Source organism: Chanodichthys erythropterus, chromosome 6 (genome assembly GCF_024489055.1).
Source record: "Chanodichthys erythropterus isolate Z2021 chromosome 6, ASM2448905v1, whole genome shotgun sequence".
In the NCBI taxonomy this organism is placed as follows: Eukaryota; Metazoa; Chordata; class Actinopteri; order Cypriniformes; family Xenocyprididae; genus Chanodichthys; species Chanodichthys erythropterus.
In genome coordinates this window covers 13,961,045-13,977,134 of record NC_090226.1, presented here as the reverse complement: position 1 = coordinate 13,977,134, position 16,090 = coordinate 13,961,045, and the positions used below count along the sequence as shown (strand labels likewise).

General features: G+C 37.2%; 1 protein-coding gene across 10 annotated transcripts in view; it reads left to right on the top strand.

Moving 5' to 3' along the window:
• nfasca (neurofascin homolog (chicken) a) overlaps nucleotides 1-16,090 on the top strand; it is a 62,951-nt gene that overhangs the window by 16,492 nt on the left and 30,369 nt on the right. For 5 of the 10 annotated variants that reach the window (XM_067388167.1, XM_067388169.1, XM_067388170.1 and 2 more), the window contains exons 3-9: nucleotides 4,007-4,180; nucleotides 8,391-8,408; nucleotides 10,457-10,562; nucleotides 11,582-11,772; nucleotides 12,878-13,000; nucleotides 14,768-14,938; nucleotides 15,277-15,324. In XM_067388167.1, the coding sequence (XP_067244268.1) occupies nucleotides 4,087-4,180; nucleotides 8,391-8,408; nucleotides 10,457-10,562; nucleotides 11,582-11,772; nucleotides 12,878-13,000; nucleotides 14,768-14,938; nucleotides 15,277-15,324 (751 nt within the window). In that variant the 5' untranslated portion in view covers nucleotides 4,007-4,086. The remainder of the gene's footprint in view (nucleotides 1-4,006; nucleotides 4,181-8,390; nucleotides 8,409-10,456; nucleotides 10,563-11,581; nucleotides 11,773-12,877; nucleotides 13,001-14,767; nucleotides 14,939-15,276; nucleotides 15,325-16,090) is intronic. The other 5 variants (XM_067388176.1, XM_067388172.1, XM_067388177.1 and 2 more) reach the window with 3 other exon arrangements.

The following is a 16,090-nucleotide window of genomic DNA, read 5'->3' as shown; positions in this document are numbered from 1 at the left end:
TTTAGTCAAATGCAACAACCACCACATATCTATTAAAAGTATACATTGGCTGAAAGTATAAATGCAGGCATGTGTTTTTGATGTCTGAAGTTTTAGTGCAGCTATGAAATGCATCAAAACTATTTCAAAATGCATCACTTTTCTCTCTGAATGAGGTCTTCCAGTGGGTGCTGTTGCCATCATGTGTTAATAAGCTGTGATAACCGTGACCATTAACGAGTGAAGAGTCCGACACTATGCCCACTCACCTGCTCTGATGGAGCTCAAGTGGGTTTCAGGACTATTATGTTGTTAATCACTGTTTCAGTTCCACACTGAAGCCCACCTCACCCCACTCACTCCCCTCAGCCCAGAAAGCCATTTGGGTAAAACACTTCATCTGAAAGTTTCTGTTGTTCTGCAGTAAAAATTATCATTTTTTCTGGTTGTTGATGAAAGGGTACTAACTTGAAACATGGATGCATCTAGACATCCATGCAAATATGAGCATACGGGCTGTTTAATTATATGGCATAATGAATCTCAGAATGCAGTTGGTGTTAGCATAATTAAATGTCAGGTCTAATTTAAAATAATTTAACTAAGGGTAAGAGTTAACAAGGGTCTAGCTGTGATTTCAAGATGCATTTTTCTTTATGAATATATAATTTTCTTTCCCTTGCATATTTGTATCAAACAGCACTTTCCTTTGTATCACTTATATCACTTTGTGCCTTGTTGTGTTTGTTTTCATGTAATTTTGTTTGATTTAATGTGTCACCTGTGGATGTGCCAGTTTATGGCAAATAATTGTCAGTGTTATTTTAGCATTATTTAGATACTATTATATTATATTGAATTAGTTTTAGTTTTATATTTTCAGTAATTTAGGTTACTTCTTTTATTTTAGTGAGTTGCCAAAGCAACATTTCTAATTTTCATTTAAGTTGAAGTTAAATAATGTTAAATATGTATTATTGCTTTTTTCAATTAACAAAAATTAATTTTGATAGTTTTAGTTACTGAAAACAACACTGGTAATTGTAAGATAAAGTGTAAATCAAGAAGTAAAGTCACATTATGAGATGCAATTGCCAGAAATATTTATTAATATATAATGTCACAATTACCTTTTTTTCTTTTTTTTCTTTTTCTTTTTTTTTATAAAAGGTGAACATGGGCTTCCATAGTCAAGGAAAGATTAGTGCAGTTATTAGAAGTGACTGAGCTTTTCTTTAATAGATCTTTTGTATCTTTTGCTTGAGACAGTGAGGCTCAGATAACCATTTAATGGTTCTGGTGATTTTTTTTTTTATTTACCCCCCAAAGGGAGTAAATAAATTATTTTCATTTTGCACTTGTTTTTGAATTATAGACCTTATAAATTAAATGAAGGACATCTACTCAGTGAGTGACTAACCCATGGCTTGTCTGGCCTTTGGCTGGAAGCGAACCCTGTTCCACCCCATCTAGGATGTGTGCCATGAATCATCGTTGGGGTCACAGAATGGGGCTTTAACACATGCTATTAGCCCACATGCTTCTCTGTAATCTCAATATACTACAGCTCACCGAGCACAAAGCACTTCATTAGATGTGTCTAAATCTCTGTTTGCTCCATTATAATGAACTGAAATGCCTCAGTAGGATTGGGGGTGACACTGGCAATGCTGTTGGCTTTCTTGGGTCTTTTTATTGTATTTGGGTTAGGCCATTGCTGTACCGACATTCAGCATATTGGGAGTTTCTCAGACAGCAGAGCCTGCCAAAGAACTCTTGCCAGAGTTTCATCCTGGAGGCATGTATACTATATAAATGTGTATGTGCATGTATGCATATGTATCAGACCTATTATGGCAAGTCACTTTTACCTTGACACCAAAATGGTGAAAGATTGAGCAGGTTCCTGTAATTGTGCTTATGGGATTTCCGGCAGCCAAAGAGTTTTGGCTCTTTGAAAGAGTTTGAACGAGAAATAAAAGGATACTGGGGTCCCTGGGCTGACAGTGACCTTACTGGCAGATTTTTTCTGGCTTAAGCCCATCTTCTCTCCAGGCCTCAGACTGTCTCTTTTTCTAACCACCTGGACTCAGTTATGACGGGTATGATGGTCAAGATGAAGGACGTTTTTGAGACAAATTCCCTGCATCTTTCTAGTTTTTTTGTGTACTCTCAATTATTTGTCTCTTCACATTCACAAACAGTAAGTGTGGAATAAATAGTTAAAAGCAGTGATACTAATAACTGTATTTTTGAGTATTATTAGAAAAAAATTAACAATTAAAGAGATAGTTCATCCAAAAAATAAAATCATCCCATGATTTACTTATCCTCAAGCCATCCTAGATGTATATGACCATCTTCTTTCAGACAAACACAATCAGAGATATATCTTGGGGGGCAAGATTTTGAAGCCTAAAAATCTCCAGGGGGTAAATAAAGGCCTTCTGAAAAAATGGGTTTTTGTATGAAAAATATCCATATTTAAAACTTTATTAACTAAAATAACTAGCTTCCGGCAGGCAGGGGTTACTCTTCCGCCACAAAACAATGCGTACGACCATCTGAGTTTTACATCTGAATATATTTCTTACAAAAAAACCCATCACTTTGCTTCAGAAGGCCTTTATTAACTCCATGGAGCCATATATATATAATATATTTTTTTTTTATGATGGATGGATACATTTTTTAGGCCTTCAAAATCTTGCCCTCCATTCACTACCATTATAAAGCTTGGAAGAGCCAGGATATTTTTACAGTGTATCTCAAATTGTGTACATCTGAAAGAAGATAGTTAAATACACCTAGGATGGCTTGAGGGTGAGTAAATCATGGGATAATTTTCATTTTTGGGTGAACTTTCCCTTTAAAAAGTAGTTTCCCCAACACTGATTCACACATCTAGTATTTAATGTTACAGTACAGTCAGTTTTAGCCCTTCTTGACTGAGTGACATGAAGCAGAGGCATGTGTTATCATCCCTTGGGGCAGATGAGGTACTTTGAACTCATGCAGCAGATGGTTTGTGTGAAGATATTTGATAATGATCACATCAGTGTGTTGAAAAAAAATATAGCATGTGATCCAATTCACATTTTCCATCTGTTTAGTTCATTTCCCACTTTGACCTGACAGAGAATGTTCAGTTTGTAATACCTGATTAATCAAACAACAAACCAGAAGAGCAGAATGCTGGAATATCATTGTTCCAGGCTCATTGTGTTCAGTAGAGCGAAGAGAGAAAGGAGACTGCGAGGTATATGGCATGCTCTAACCACCGATCATGTTCCTGAAATTGCATTTTTCGCATATAATAAAGGGTCTTGCTACCCAGACCACCCGAGGCGTGTGAATTGTAGGGCCACGACTGCTCGTTTGCATAATGGTGCTAAGATAAAATATTCCAAGTAGATGGTATCTGCAGGGAACAGTTTGTCACTGACCTCCAGACTGTGTGTGTTATTCAAGGCGAGAGAGAGAGTGCAGAGGAAAGTCTGGAGAGACTGTCAGGTTTATGAAGGCAAGATTTGACAGATGTGCCAGTCCAGAGACACAGCGCTGCCAGTGCATACAGCTAAAGCCGGAGGAGTTAACGTCTGCTATCAGACCTCAACGGTTTGTATTTTAGCCTTGTCCTCCATCTTGGGGTTCAGTGCCCCTGTCAAGGGAATTGATTGACCGGCAAAAGTCATTTTCTTTCTGGTTTAGAGGTTTGTATGGTGTTGTGTAGGTGTGATGCACTGATGCCGCATTCATCTCTAAGAGCCATTGGCTCCAGGGAATGCTTGTGTCAACTGCAAATGTAGGCCAGCTCAAAACCTCCACGCATACACAGCCCACGCCTGCAGTACACACTCACAACTGTGTATTTTAGCATTCCCTGCAAAATCTGAATAAATAAGCCTCTGTGAGAAGTCTTTTTTTGTTTGTTTTTTGGAAGGCCAGTGGCACCTCTTAAATGTCACAGTAATGTCAAAATGATTATTCAGTGAAGTTCCTTAACAAGCAGTTTTTCTTTTCACAGATCACACAACGCAGCTAAAAGTGTGCAACTATATCAGTAGGGAGCTGAGACGGAACAGGTCAGCCAATCGGAGGAGAGAGATGTGGACGCAGGGGCGGTGGGCGGCACTGGCAGTGTTGTCAATAATCTTGCTGCTGTCAAAGGAAGTGGCTCCAATTGAAGTCCCACTGGACCGTAAGTCATTATCCAAATCATAAATTAAATATATATGGATCAACATATTTTGTTGATCCTGGAAAAACATCCTTGTCTGAAAATGTTGCCCTACTCCTAAACCTAATCCTACCCATAACTTATCCCTAAAATCAGAGGAAAATGATAACTGATATAGAAGTACCTAACCCTGGTTGTAAGCCTAAACTTGACATAAAACTATAAACTTGTCCCTCAAATCTGATTTGTTGATTGGGATGTTGTTCCACACAGCAAAAATCAACTCTGCTCAGAGTACATAGTGTCCCTCTCTAAATAGTGTTAAAGGGGGGGTTACATGTTTTTTTTCTAGGCTTGATTGTGTTTTTGGGGCACAGTTTAACATGTCTTAATGCTTCGTTTTTTTTTAAATGCTGTATTTTTCATATATTTTATCTTAATTCTACACCTCTGTTTCCACTGAACGGCTCGTTTGACTTCCTGCTTCTATGAAGCCACTCCCTCCGACATACGCATTGTGCTCAGATTGGTCAGCAGGTTGGTTACTGGCCCAGTCTGTCGTGATTCGCTGAAGCGCCCGGAAACGCCACGCCCCTTACCATTCGTAGTTACGCGCTTAGGTGGAAAGTAAATAATAGCGCCTACATTGCTGTATCAAATTGAGCCGAATCAGACCCAGATGAAGAGGAAAAAGTAGAACCTCTGCAATCGCGGCTTTTGAAGGATGTTTATGAATGGTTTTTCATTTAGTATTTGTGTCAAAGTGTTTAGATAAGCTGTCACTGCTGTTTGTTAGCTTTCAATATACAGTTTTATCCTGATTAAAGCTTTCCTGTAGTAAATACATGCCTGAGTAGTCGCATTTTTGTAAAGGTAGCGTTTAATTTATAGCATGAACAACTGTTTGTCTATGAACATAGAAGTTTGTTGGTGTTTGTTGCACTAGAACTTAGCTAACTGGCTAGCAAAAACGAGTTGCTTTTTGTATACGTCCTAGATGCATTAAAAATAGCAACAGAACGATAACATTACGTTTAAAAGACAAACAATAAAACGTACTTACAGTTTGGGGCTGATAAACAGCAGCTTCTGCTTTTAAAGTGGGAACTGCTTCATCTTTCAGTAAAAGTCTTTGTGTAAATCCAGCATTAAACTCGTGTAGATTCAGGAAGCTGTCTTCAGCACCGCATCCAGTGTAGAAAATATCACAGATAATAATGGGTTCTATATCTTTTGACGCGTCGCGTCGTACAGCTCGCGTTCGGTGTAAATAACTCTTCCACTTTCATTATGCTGCGCCACATGGCCTCGCCCACTTTGTTGCGTGTTCCCGGAGGCAGTGTTTATGTTAATAGCAAGGGTTTATGATGTCACCAACCCGGGAAGAAGCTCGTTGTAGTCCAAACCACCCGTTTTTGTAGGCAATAAAATGCCATAACTTTAAAAGACAATATCTCTGTGTGCATTGAACTTTCAGTGCTGTAACTTTGCAGATACTGTTTATGCTCAAGCAGCAACATTACACACTAACTAAAGTTAAAAAAGTGAAATCACATGCAACCCCCCCTTTAAAATAACACTAAAGCAGAGTTAAAGGTGATTAGATAATTAAGCAGTTCATTAAGTGATCATTTTGCATTAGTGATGAACACCTGCTGTTAACAAGCAAAATCACTGAAGAAAAGAGAAACACAAGAACTACAACCGACTTCAGTCCCAGCCTTATTAATTGCTTAATTATTTCATTAACTTTAACTCTGCTTCAGTGTTACTTTAACACTATTTAGAGAGGGACCATATGTACTCTGAGCAGAGTTGATTTAACTCTGTGAATTTTACTGTGCAGGATCAACAAATATGTTGATTCAGGAACGTCTATATAGGGACAGAGAATCACATGCAGTCCCATCCCCCATCATATACGAACACACACATATAGACCTGCACAGTGTTCCACTTCAACTCGCAACATAAATTATATACTCTGCACTAAGTGTGTTTTTGATGAGGTTTTAAAATCTCTCTTTGTGGCTTAATGGGGTTATTGTTCTGCAATTATGCATTAAATAATAGACGTAACATCCATTTACAACTTTGCCATATATTTTTATGCGAGGAACAAGCTTTCAGAACCTGACTAAACCAATATTATTGGGATGCTTTCAGAGACAAAAACACAGCACTACACTAAATTGTAATGGTGGCTCTCAACTAGTTTTGCATCAGGATCCTGATTTTACATTGGACATCAGTGCTCTGCCACAATAATTGATTGTGCGAAACATGATTATATTATAATACTGTTTTTACTAGTTTTGCACACGTTCTGTGAGACACTGGTCTATATCATAGTCATACCATTTAAAAACATAATAAATGAGGAAAATCCATTATATCTGCACTGCATCTGCAACAAAGAAACCAATAAATCCACTCCGCCTTCTGTTGTCTTACCGCGTCTGTTTTACCCCTTTCACTTTCCTTCTAATAATAGCAGTCCAGGTTTGGCTTTAACTCATATGAAAAATGATTTGAAAGCTCATACAGAGCGAGACAACCCCAGCGGCGCACAATGCTCACCAGCTTCAACAATAAAGGGAGATTCACTCTGACCAGGGGCTGTCAGCACCTCCCCAGCTCCCCTTCTCCGCCTGTATTCCCAAGGCGGCATCATTCGCTTTCCTTTCTCTTTTTCTCATTTTGCCTTTTTCTCACATTCCTTCTTTCGCATCTCCTGACCCCCCTCTTTCTCTAGCTTCCACTACAGGCTCTGGCCCTGTCTGTGTGAAACTCTATTGATCTGTGTAGACAGAGAAGATTGGGGCACTGATCCTGTCTCTGAGCACTTCATAATACCCCTCTGACCTCTTGACCTCTCTGAATGTATGCAGCAGCAGGGGCTACTGGGAAATGACAAGCATCTGATCACGCTATTAGCGACTGTGTTGTGTCTTCATTTGTACGCTTATAAGTAGGGGTGATCATTTTCAGACCAAGACCCAGTTTGGATAGAGAGACAAAGCAGTTACATACATATAAGATGATATTGAGTTTATAATTCCATATTAATAATTGATGTACTTTATGATGAAAAGTCTCAAAAATACAGTAATACAAAAGCAGCACTATTTTGAAATGATTCCAGTTTAAAATGACTGTTTTCTATTTTAATAGATTTTAAAATGCAATTTAGCAGATCTGAATTTTCAGCAGCCATTACTCCAGTCTTCAGTGTCACATGATCCTTCAGGAATCTGATTTGGTGGTTTTTTAAGGCATGTATTGTCAGATCCCCTTCAGAAAACCCCTGATCTAAAAGATTAATTGAACTTGAGATGTGACTTTTAGCATCTCTCCATTATTTCCCTAATGTTCCTTCACTCCTAATATCCCCACTCCCCAAATGTGATTTCTATTGACGAGGGTTGTCATCGGCTCCCAGCTGACCTTACACATGCGCTCACAGACACTAACACATATGTTGCTCATGACGTCCCATCCCCCGTGACCTTGCTTATGTGCTATGATTGATGTCAGATGATGAATGGCACAGAGCCAGAGATGCACCTGTCGCTATCCAATGAAAAGCACCACAGACACATGGATGCTTTCTGGTATTATTACCTGAGGATGAAGGTCATATTCCTTTAATTAGCAAAGCTCAATTCTTGACTCTTCTGATAACATACATCATAGTGATTGTGGTTATTATCGAATCTGAGCGAACCCCCCGCAGGGCCTGTCACTTTAACCGACTGACAAAGAAAGACAGTCAAGATTAAATATGCTGTCATATGGGGAAGACAAATGCACTGATTATGATTTGCTAATGTGACAGTGATGTATTTTGGTATGATGCTGTTGTTTTTTTTCAGAATAGTCTTATTAATATGCCTTTTCTTTTTTTCCATTTTCTCTCCGCTTCATTCGTCTGGCGGCCCATTAACAGGTAGGTTCATTTGTTTGGTTGCTTTTTTTTTTTGATATTACTACAGTATGTTTAATAAGTAGACATAGTGTTGTGTGTATAATAACTGTAGCAATTCAGTTTGCAGTTTAGCAGCCATTAACTAAAATAAATTTGTTTGTCTTAGAATGGTATTAAATGTTTTAATTGTTGTTATCTCTACAGTCATTATTTAACATCTCCCATGTCTCCTCACTCTCTCTTTTAACTATTCCCACAATTAATCTGTTTTTCTCTTCGTCCGCCCCTCCTTGGAACTAACAGCAAAGATCCAGCAAGAGTGTAAGTGCTTCATTAACATGGATTAACTTGTTCATTAAATCAGCAGCTGGTTTTAATACAGCTTACAACAAAACTTATCTCATCAGAAATCTAAAGTATAGAATTATTGCTGTTGGACATTGCCTAATCTCTTACAATTAGAGCAAATATAGTCCACAAAAACCATTGAAAAGACCCTCAAACACAGTCTCAAGAGCACTCGCAAGAGTTCACTGTGCTACTTCAGATAAATCATAAAGTCTATTATTTATTAAAGCTGATTAATATTCTAATGTAAGCCCAAGAGCGTGTCTGTTTGGCAGGCCATGTCTTTGAGAGGAAGGATTACTTCAGGGGTTTGTTAGCCGTGCCAGCATACCCACAGTTCAGCCAAATCAGCCAGCTAGAAGTAGAGCAGGAATCTTGTGGCTAATCGTGTATCACATTCAGTGAGTTTAATACAGTGAACACATAGGTACTATGTGATGTAATGCAATAGAGTGCAACAGTGCCTGCCCACTTTACGCCGGCCTTTGTTTCGGAAGTATTTAGCCCATAAGTATGTTTTAAAAATGAATTTGAAATAGCTATAAGCCATGAACCAAACCATCCAGCTTCGAGATGAATCAAAACATTACAAACTTTGATTTGAAACAAAAAAGTAGTTAAAATTTAGGCAAAAAGACAAAATACAAGACTTGACGGCTTTAGGGAAAGAACTACAACCACCTGAAGCATTGTGAATGACAATCAAGATAAAAACTATGACTATTGATTTAAATGTGTTGATTATGTATATATAAACAATATATTTTATGTTTATTGCAAAATATGCATATTTAGTATATACAAATATTTAAGTAGTTTGAGAACATAGGGAAACTGACTCCACGGCTGCATCTGAAATCATGGCTGCATACTTCCCTGCTATATAGTTGGCAAAAAACAGTATTTTGACAAAATAAGTATGTCAGAATTCACAGTACTCAAAAAAGAGTGGGGAAAAATTCCGACGAGATTCTGAAGTGTGCATACAATGGACACTTTACTATCCCATTAGGCCACGGGAGATGATTTGTGAATGACAGTGAAGCGACGCAAATGACTCTGGTAGGTCATGTGATAATGACAACATGGTGACTGTAGTATATCCGGATTGCATACTACACACATTTATACTATATAGAACATACTTTTTTGTCACAAACTAATTAATAATAAGTACCTACTCAAGAGTATGCGATTTTGGTCTCAGCTTGTGTCATTTGCAGTGCTTCATAAGAGTGGGCAGGCACTAAAGTGTTCTGTAATTTGCTTGTCACAATTTTTCATGACTGGTGGAGATTTCTCTCCAGAATCATGGGTAATGTAGTTTTTCCATGGGAATTCTGCAGTTAAAATAATGTAGGCTGATGGCTTCAAAAAGAAGCATATACTAGCCCTGCCATCGATTAACAACCTCATAGCTCACAATATGTCTTTAAAGATACACAAGTTGCTGTTTAAAAATCAATTCCGCTATGGAGAAAGTGAATGATTTTTATTTCCAGAACCTGACTTTTGCACTCTATAGTCCATTGACGAAATTTGTGTTATGTAGCATAGTAGCTACTAGCTGAAGCGATATTGTGTCCACTGAATGTTGTTAGTAGCTGCATCCTACAATCTCTCACAACTTTTTGCGAGGCCCAGATTGATTCTACACAATTTTTCTAACACATTTTGTGTTTATTTGGGGGGGTATATTGGATTTAAGCATGGTAACATGATAAACAAAGCTGGTTAGCATGATGGCTAGCTGATAGCAAATTAGCCTGTATATTAAGTAAACAAAGCGGCAGGGAATTTGTATGTAATGAAAAATGAATAAGTGATGTTTTTCTATCAAAACATTGTCTTTCTATACTAATTGTTTATATTTTATTACTAAGTCAATAGAATAACCTTTTGTTTAGTTTGTAGTCAGCAGCAAGAAATGCAACGCTTGCATATGTATACATGAGATTGAGTTGAGTGTTCTTCCACAGTGCTGTTGAGATAAGACTCTGTCTCTGTCTCTCCCTCCACAGTGAAACAGCCCCCCACCATTGTAAAGCAGTCACTAAAGGACTACATTGTGGACCCCAGAGATAACATCATCATTGAATGCGAAGCCAAGGGGAACCCAGTGCCAACGTGAGAATGGATGAAACCTTTTTTTCTTTGTGCCGTCTCTGTCTTTTTATCTCCATCTCTCACCATTTCTACATTTCCAGTTTGTCAGCAACAGTATATACGTCCACCTAACTTCATCCTGTCCTTCTCTCTCTCCTTCTTCCTCTTCTGTCGCCCTCTAATTAAACCCGACAACCATTAGTCTCAACATGACAAAGACCAGCACATTTTTGTGAGAGTGACACCCAATGCCCCAGCCTGACAGCGGAAATGCCAGTTTTGTCCACCCTCCCTCCCGCTTGTACCCTTCTCATGCCATCAGATATGCAGGGGCGCTCACTCTGGCTCCGGTCCCTTGTGCTTGTTTGTGAAAAGCAGGCCTGACCAGCTCAACACAGACTGGCCATTCAGATGGCCTGTTTTTGTTTGGTGGTCTGTTGGGCTTTACAAAACCTTCCACTCAGCCTGGTCCGCAAAACCATTGTGGTCTAATAATACGCTCAGTTTAGTGTTCACGCTCTCAGAATATTCAGTAGGTTAGAATAATGGCACCCGGTCAACTCCAGGCATGCAATCCTACTGTTTTTAAAGTCGCAATGAAACGGAAGATCTTTTTTTCCATATTGTGATGTGAAGTGAAACAGAAAAAGTAGTGTGAAGACTTAGTTCTATAAATCGGTTGTTGATTGGATGGATGCAGATCTGAATGCGAAGAAAGAGCAGGTTTATGAGGACGAAACGAGAAGTCTGTCTGTTCACTGGAAGATCGAGTATGACATTTTTATTAAATTTACAAATGATAAGAATCATATGCACCAATGAATTGTTCACAATGACATCAATAACATTGATTTAGAAAATAGAGTAAATTCATCCATGAATCCATTTCATGTCAACTTCGGTTTGGTTTGGTATTCATGTTCTTGTTGTTGTCGGTTTGATGTGTTTGTAAATCCCCTTATTAAAAAGCTCCAACAATGGACCTATTACATAAACAGCGTGAAGTTGGCTCAAATCCTGTTTGTGACCGGTCTCTGCAGGTTTCAGTGGCGGCGGAATGGGAAGTTTTTTAACGTGGGGAAGGACCCGCGGGTGACCATGCGGAGTCGTTCTGGAACTCTGGAGATCAGAAGCAGTGGGAAACCTGAAGATTATGAAGGAGAGTACCAGTGCTATGCCTCCAACGACTTTGGCACAGCGATTTCCAACAAAATCCTGCTTCGAGTGTCAAGTGAGAGCTGGTTAACTGTAATGTCAAAGCACAACATGTACTGTACACAGCATGCTCATAATGCAAACTGACTGTAAAGGGATTGTAAATTCTGTCATCATTCACCATCATATCAGTCACCATCAAGTTGTTTCAAATCCATATGACTTTTATTTTGGTTGTGTGTTACATTATTCTTTATGTAAGTATACAGTATACTTTTAAAACAGCTTTATGACATTGATAAAAAATGATAATATATGAGATGGCATGTGGGATTGTGTATATTGTAGTTCTATAGTTCTACTTTAAAACATACAAATGCATTTGTATTTAAAAATACAATAGTAAAAGGTTAATGACATTTGTAGAACATTGTGTGGAACACAAAATTAGATGATTTTGTCATCATGTCCACATGATGCTTTATTTCAAGTCTTCTGAAGTCTTTCATAGCATTGACTTAGGAACAGCCTGATAATCTTCCCCTCAGCCTTAGCTCTCATATTTTATCTCTGTTTCAGCATATTCTAATTTTGCACAATGCAATTGGGTTCAAAACATGCAGCAGCAAGTGTCATTTGGAATCTCTGACATCGAAATTATTGTATGCTTTCAGAAAAATTGTGATATGTTGTCATATGGAGTCATACACTGTCAGAAAAAATTGTGCAAAAATTTTACCTTAACAGCTTTTCACTGGGGCAGTACCCTGTTAAAGGGTCAACGTTGTACCTTATATACCACTAAAATGTTCATATTAGTATGTTAGAGTTGGAATATGTACTAATATGTAGAATATATAGATGTAAATAAGGTACAAAGTTATCCCTTAGCTGTTGTGCTCTTAAATGTACAATTCTTGCAGATTTTTTTGGACAGTGATCAGACTACTATTATTGATACATTTATGGTGCTTTATTATAATTCTTTGGAGCTCTACAGCATCCCCTTTCATTGTAAGGAAAAAGCTAAAAAGAGAAGGGAGAAAGCAAGGTTTGAAACAACAGGATGACAACACATTTGGGTGAACTACCCCTTTAAAAGTAATATGCACACCATTTGCAATAGAGTGATGTCATTGTGATACATTCCCTGATCTGTTGAACTTGTCTCCATTGCTCAGAGTCTCCGCTGTGGCCGAAAGAGGTTCTGGAGCCGGTGGTTGTGCGTGAGGGGGCATCGCTTGTCCTGCCTTGCAACCCTCCTCCTGGTCTTCCCCCTCCTGAAACCTTCTGGATGGACAGCTGTGAGTGTTGCTCATCGCTTCCTGCAATTGATTGTGTCTCATATCTTAACCTTACCCTTCCTCTCCATCACCTTGTCATTCAGTCTTCACCTTCACGCTCTATTTTAACTCTTCGTCAAACCTCCCTTTCACTTCCTTTTACTCTCTCTCTCTCTCTCATTCCCTCATTTTCTCAGCCTGTGTCCTCTGTACAGCAGTGTCCGTTACTGCATTAGTGCTGAGCTAATGCATGTATGCGAATCTGCACTACCTGACAAAAAGCTGAGAGAGCAGAAACAAGCATGGCACTGAAACATTTCAGAAGGCCTAGAATCAAGCACCATAGACACATACACTACAGTGCATTTATCACACATCTTGACTGTGTTTGTCACCATTAGTATAATGGTAAACGGCTCTTTTGAAATGTGTCAGTGAAAATGAGAACAATTAAACATATGGACCTTATAGATCAAGTAATTTTGAAATTTGAAGCTTGAATTTCCATACTTTCATAGTATTGAGTATAGTACTCAGTTCAATAAAAAACTTTCTTGAACACTCTCTTCTATTTTCATTGGTCAAACAAACAGATAGACCTGCCTATGTTGTATCAAAGCCCATTTCTGCCACATAAAAAAAAAATGTTTTGACTTAATTGACTTAAATGTCATAATTATGACTTTTTGTGTCAGAATTATTTGGTCATAATTTTGGCTTGTCACAATTTCAACTTATGTCAATGTCAATTTCGATTTATGTCATAATTGTGACATTTAATGTCATAATCATGACTTAGTATCTTATAATTTCAACTTTTTATGTTATAATTATGATTTACTAAAGCATAAAATCTTCAATCTTTCCATAATATCTTCTTTTTTTGTTCCATAAATGTTAGGCGTGAACAAACAAAGAAATGTTTTGATAGCTCCACAGTATTTACACTTTTTGGCTAAATTAATTTAAATGTATTCTGTACGTATACTGTAGCTATCTTTGCATATTAAACTGGCATAAGATATATATTTAAAAAAAAAAAAAGGATGAACCAATATTAAAATTGTGGCCCATAATAGTGATAACCTATAAAAGATGAAGACGTATAAATGATGACAATAAAATTCTCTGCTTTGTCTTAATATAGAATAAAACACTGAAAACTCAGTTGTTTTAAGTACTACAACATAATAATGTACAGTATAAAAATAGAAATTTATTCTTCAGATTCGCTAAAGATCACAATTAACAGTAATTCAATATTAAACTGTTTTTAAATTATTAGTGTTAATTATTAGATTAACTTTAAATAAGTGTTAGATGACAACAAATCTAATCTAAATGTAAAAATACGGGAAATGAGCATGCATAATTAAATATACAATTACAACTGATACTATACATTAGAATCATCTCTAATATCATCTGGTACTGATATCATGCATTACCCACTTCACCTTTAAGATACAGTCAAACTACTTTGCACATGAGATAATATCCATCACTAGAATTTCATGTGATCACTACACTGTTTAGAAAACATCATTAAATCCAGACTCAATGTTGATTAGTGCAGAACGTCTTGTCTTCATCTCACACTGCTCATTTCCCTTGAGTGACACATTTGCTGAGCTTTGTGATGTTTCAGGGCAGAAGAAGATATGCATGCCTGTGATTCTCACGATCCTCTTGAGCATCATTTCTTCTGTTGCCTGTCGGCTATTACACATCAAATTAAGTTGAACAAATGAGTCTTGATTCTCTTCCCTTTTTTTCCTCTCTCTACAGCCATTATGCCCATAGCACAGGACAAGAGGGTGTCAATGGGCCTGAACGGTGACTTATTCTTCTCCAATGTTCTGGCTAAAGACGCCAACACTGACTACAGCTGTAACGCTCGCTTTGAGTTCACACACACCATTCAGCAGAAGAACCCCTATACCCTTAAAGTGCAAACAAGTGAGTAGAGATTTCTGATGGTTCAGTTTATGTGTTATCTTTAATTTGATGTTGTTACTCTGATATGTTGCTGTGCTGATGTCTATGGTGAATATTGTGGTCCATCTAGTGTTGAGGAGGTAGTATTGCATCTCAATGGACGTTTATCTGTGATAGTTGTCTTTTTGCTTTTTGTTTGGATTGCCTTCATTGATTACTATCACAGTTTCAGTTAGATGTTTAAGGGACTTTACATCTTCCACTTAATTTAGTATTGTTCTGTTCTTCCCATTTCCAATTAAGTGTATTTTTTTTTCCTCTGTATTTGTATGTTGATTAAACTGCAACTTTATTCGCAGAGGAACCTTATAATGACACCTTTCTCAACTCCACTGATCTGTATGGTGGTGAGTTCCACACAGCTAACCTGTTTTCTGTGTGCTTCTGTAAAAGAACACTAACTGATTTAGCGCTGCAGTTTCTAACCACATACAGCAGAGCAGAGATAGTGTGTCTGTTACATAAATACACAAGGTAAAGAAGGATGTTCCACATAATATTTATTGAGCGTAGAACTTACCACTCTGTGTTTAGGTTATTTACATTTTTTTTTAATACATCAGTCTAAGCCGTTTTTGGGGTCAGCTATTCTGTCATATTTTGAAGGAACAGTTTTCAAATTTCTCTGGTAATTGCTTTAATTATCCTATATTATGCTGCTCATTATGGAGATATGGATATGGAAGTAAGGAGATTAGGCAAGAGGCAAGAGGTGCTCATTAATATTTCAGCAACATTAATCCAATGGTAACCATGTGCAAATCCTCACATATGTTTCCAAGGATATGGCCTAAGGGTGGTACTGAATATATAAAGAAAATAAAGTAGGGTTGGTATATATTTTTCTATTTTATTTATATATATTACCGTATATATTTTTATATTCTCATTGTATTATGATGAGATTTTTTTTCTTTTTGTTAATTACTATGATGTGTACATACGTTAATATTTAATATTCATTTAAATAATATTTTGTTTTTATTATTTAAATGTATTATTCATAATCTTTCAGTTTTTTTAATTAATTAATTTTTAAAGAATTAAAAAAAATTGAGGACTACATATATATTATATATAAATTTAATTATAAAATAGATTTTATATATATAT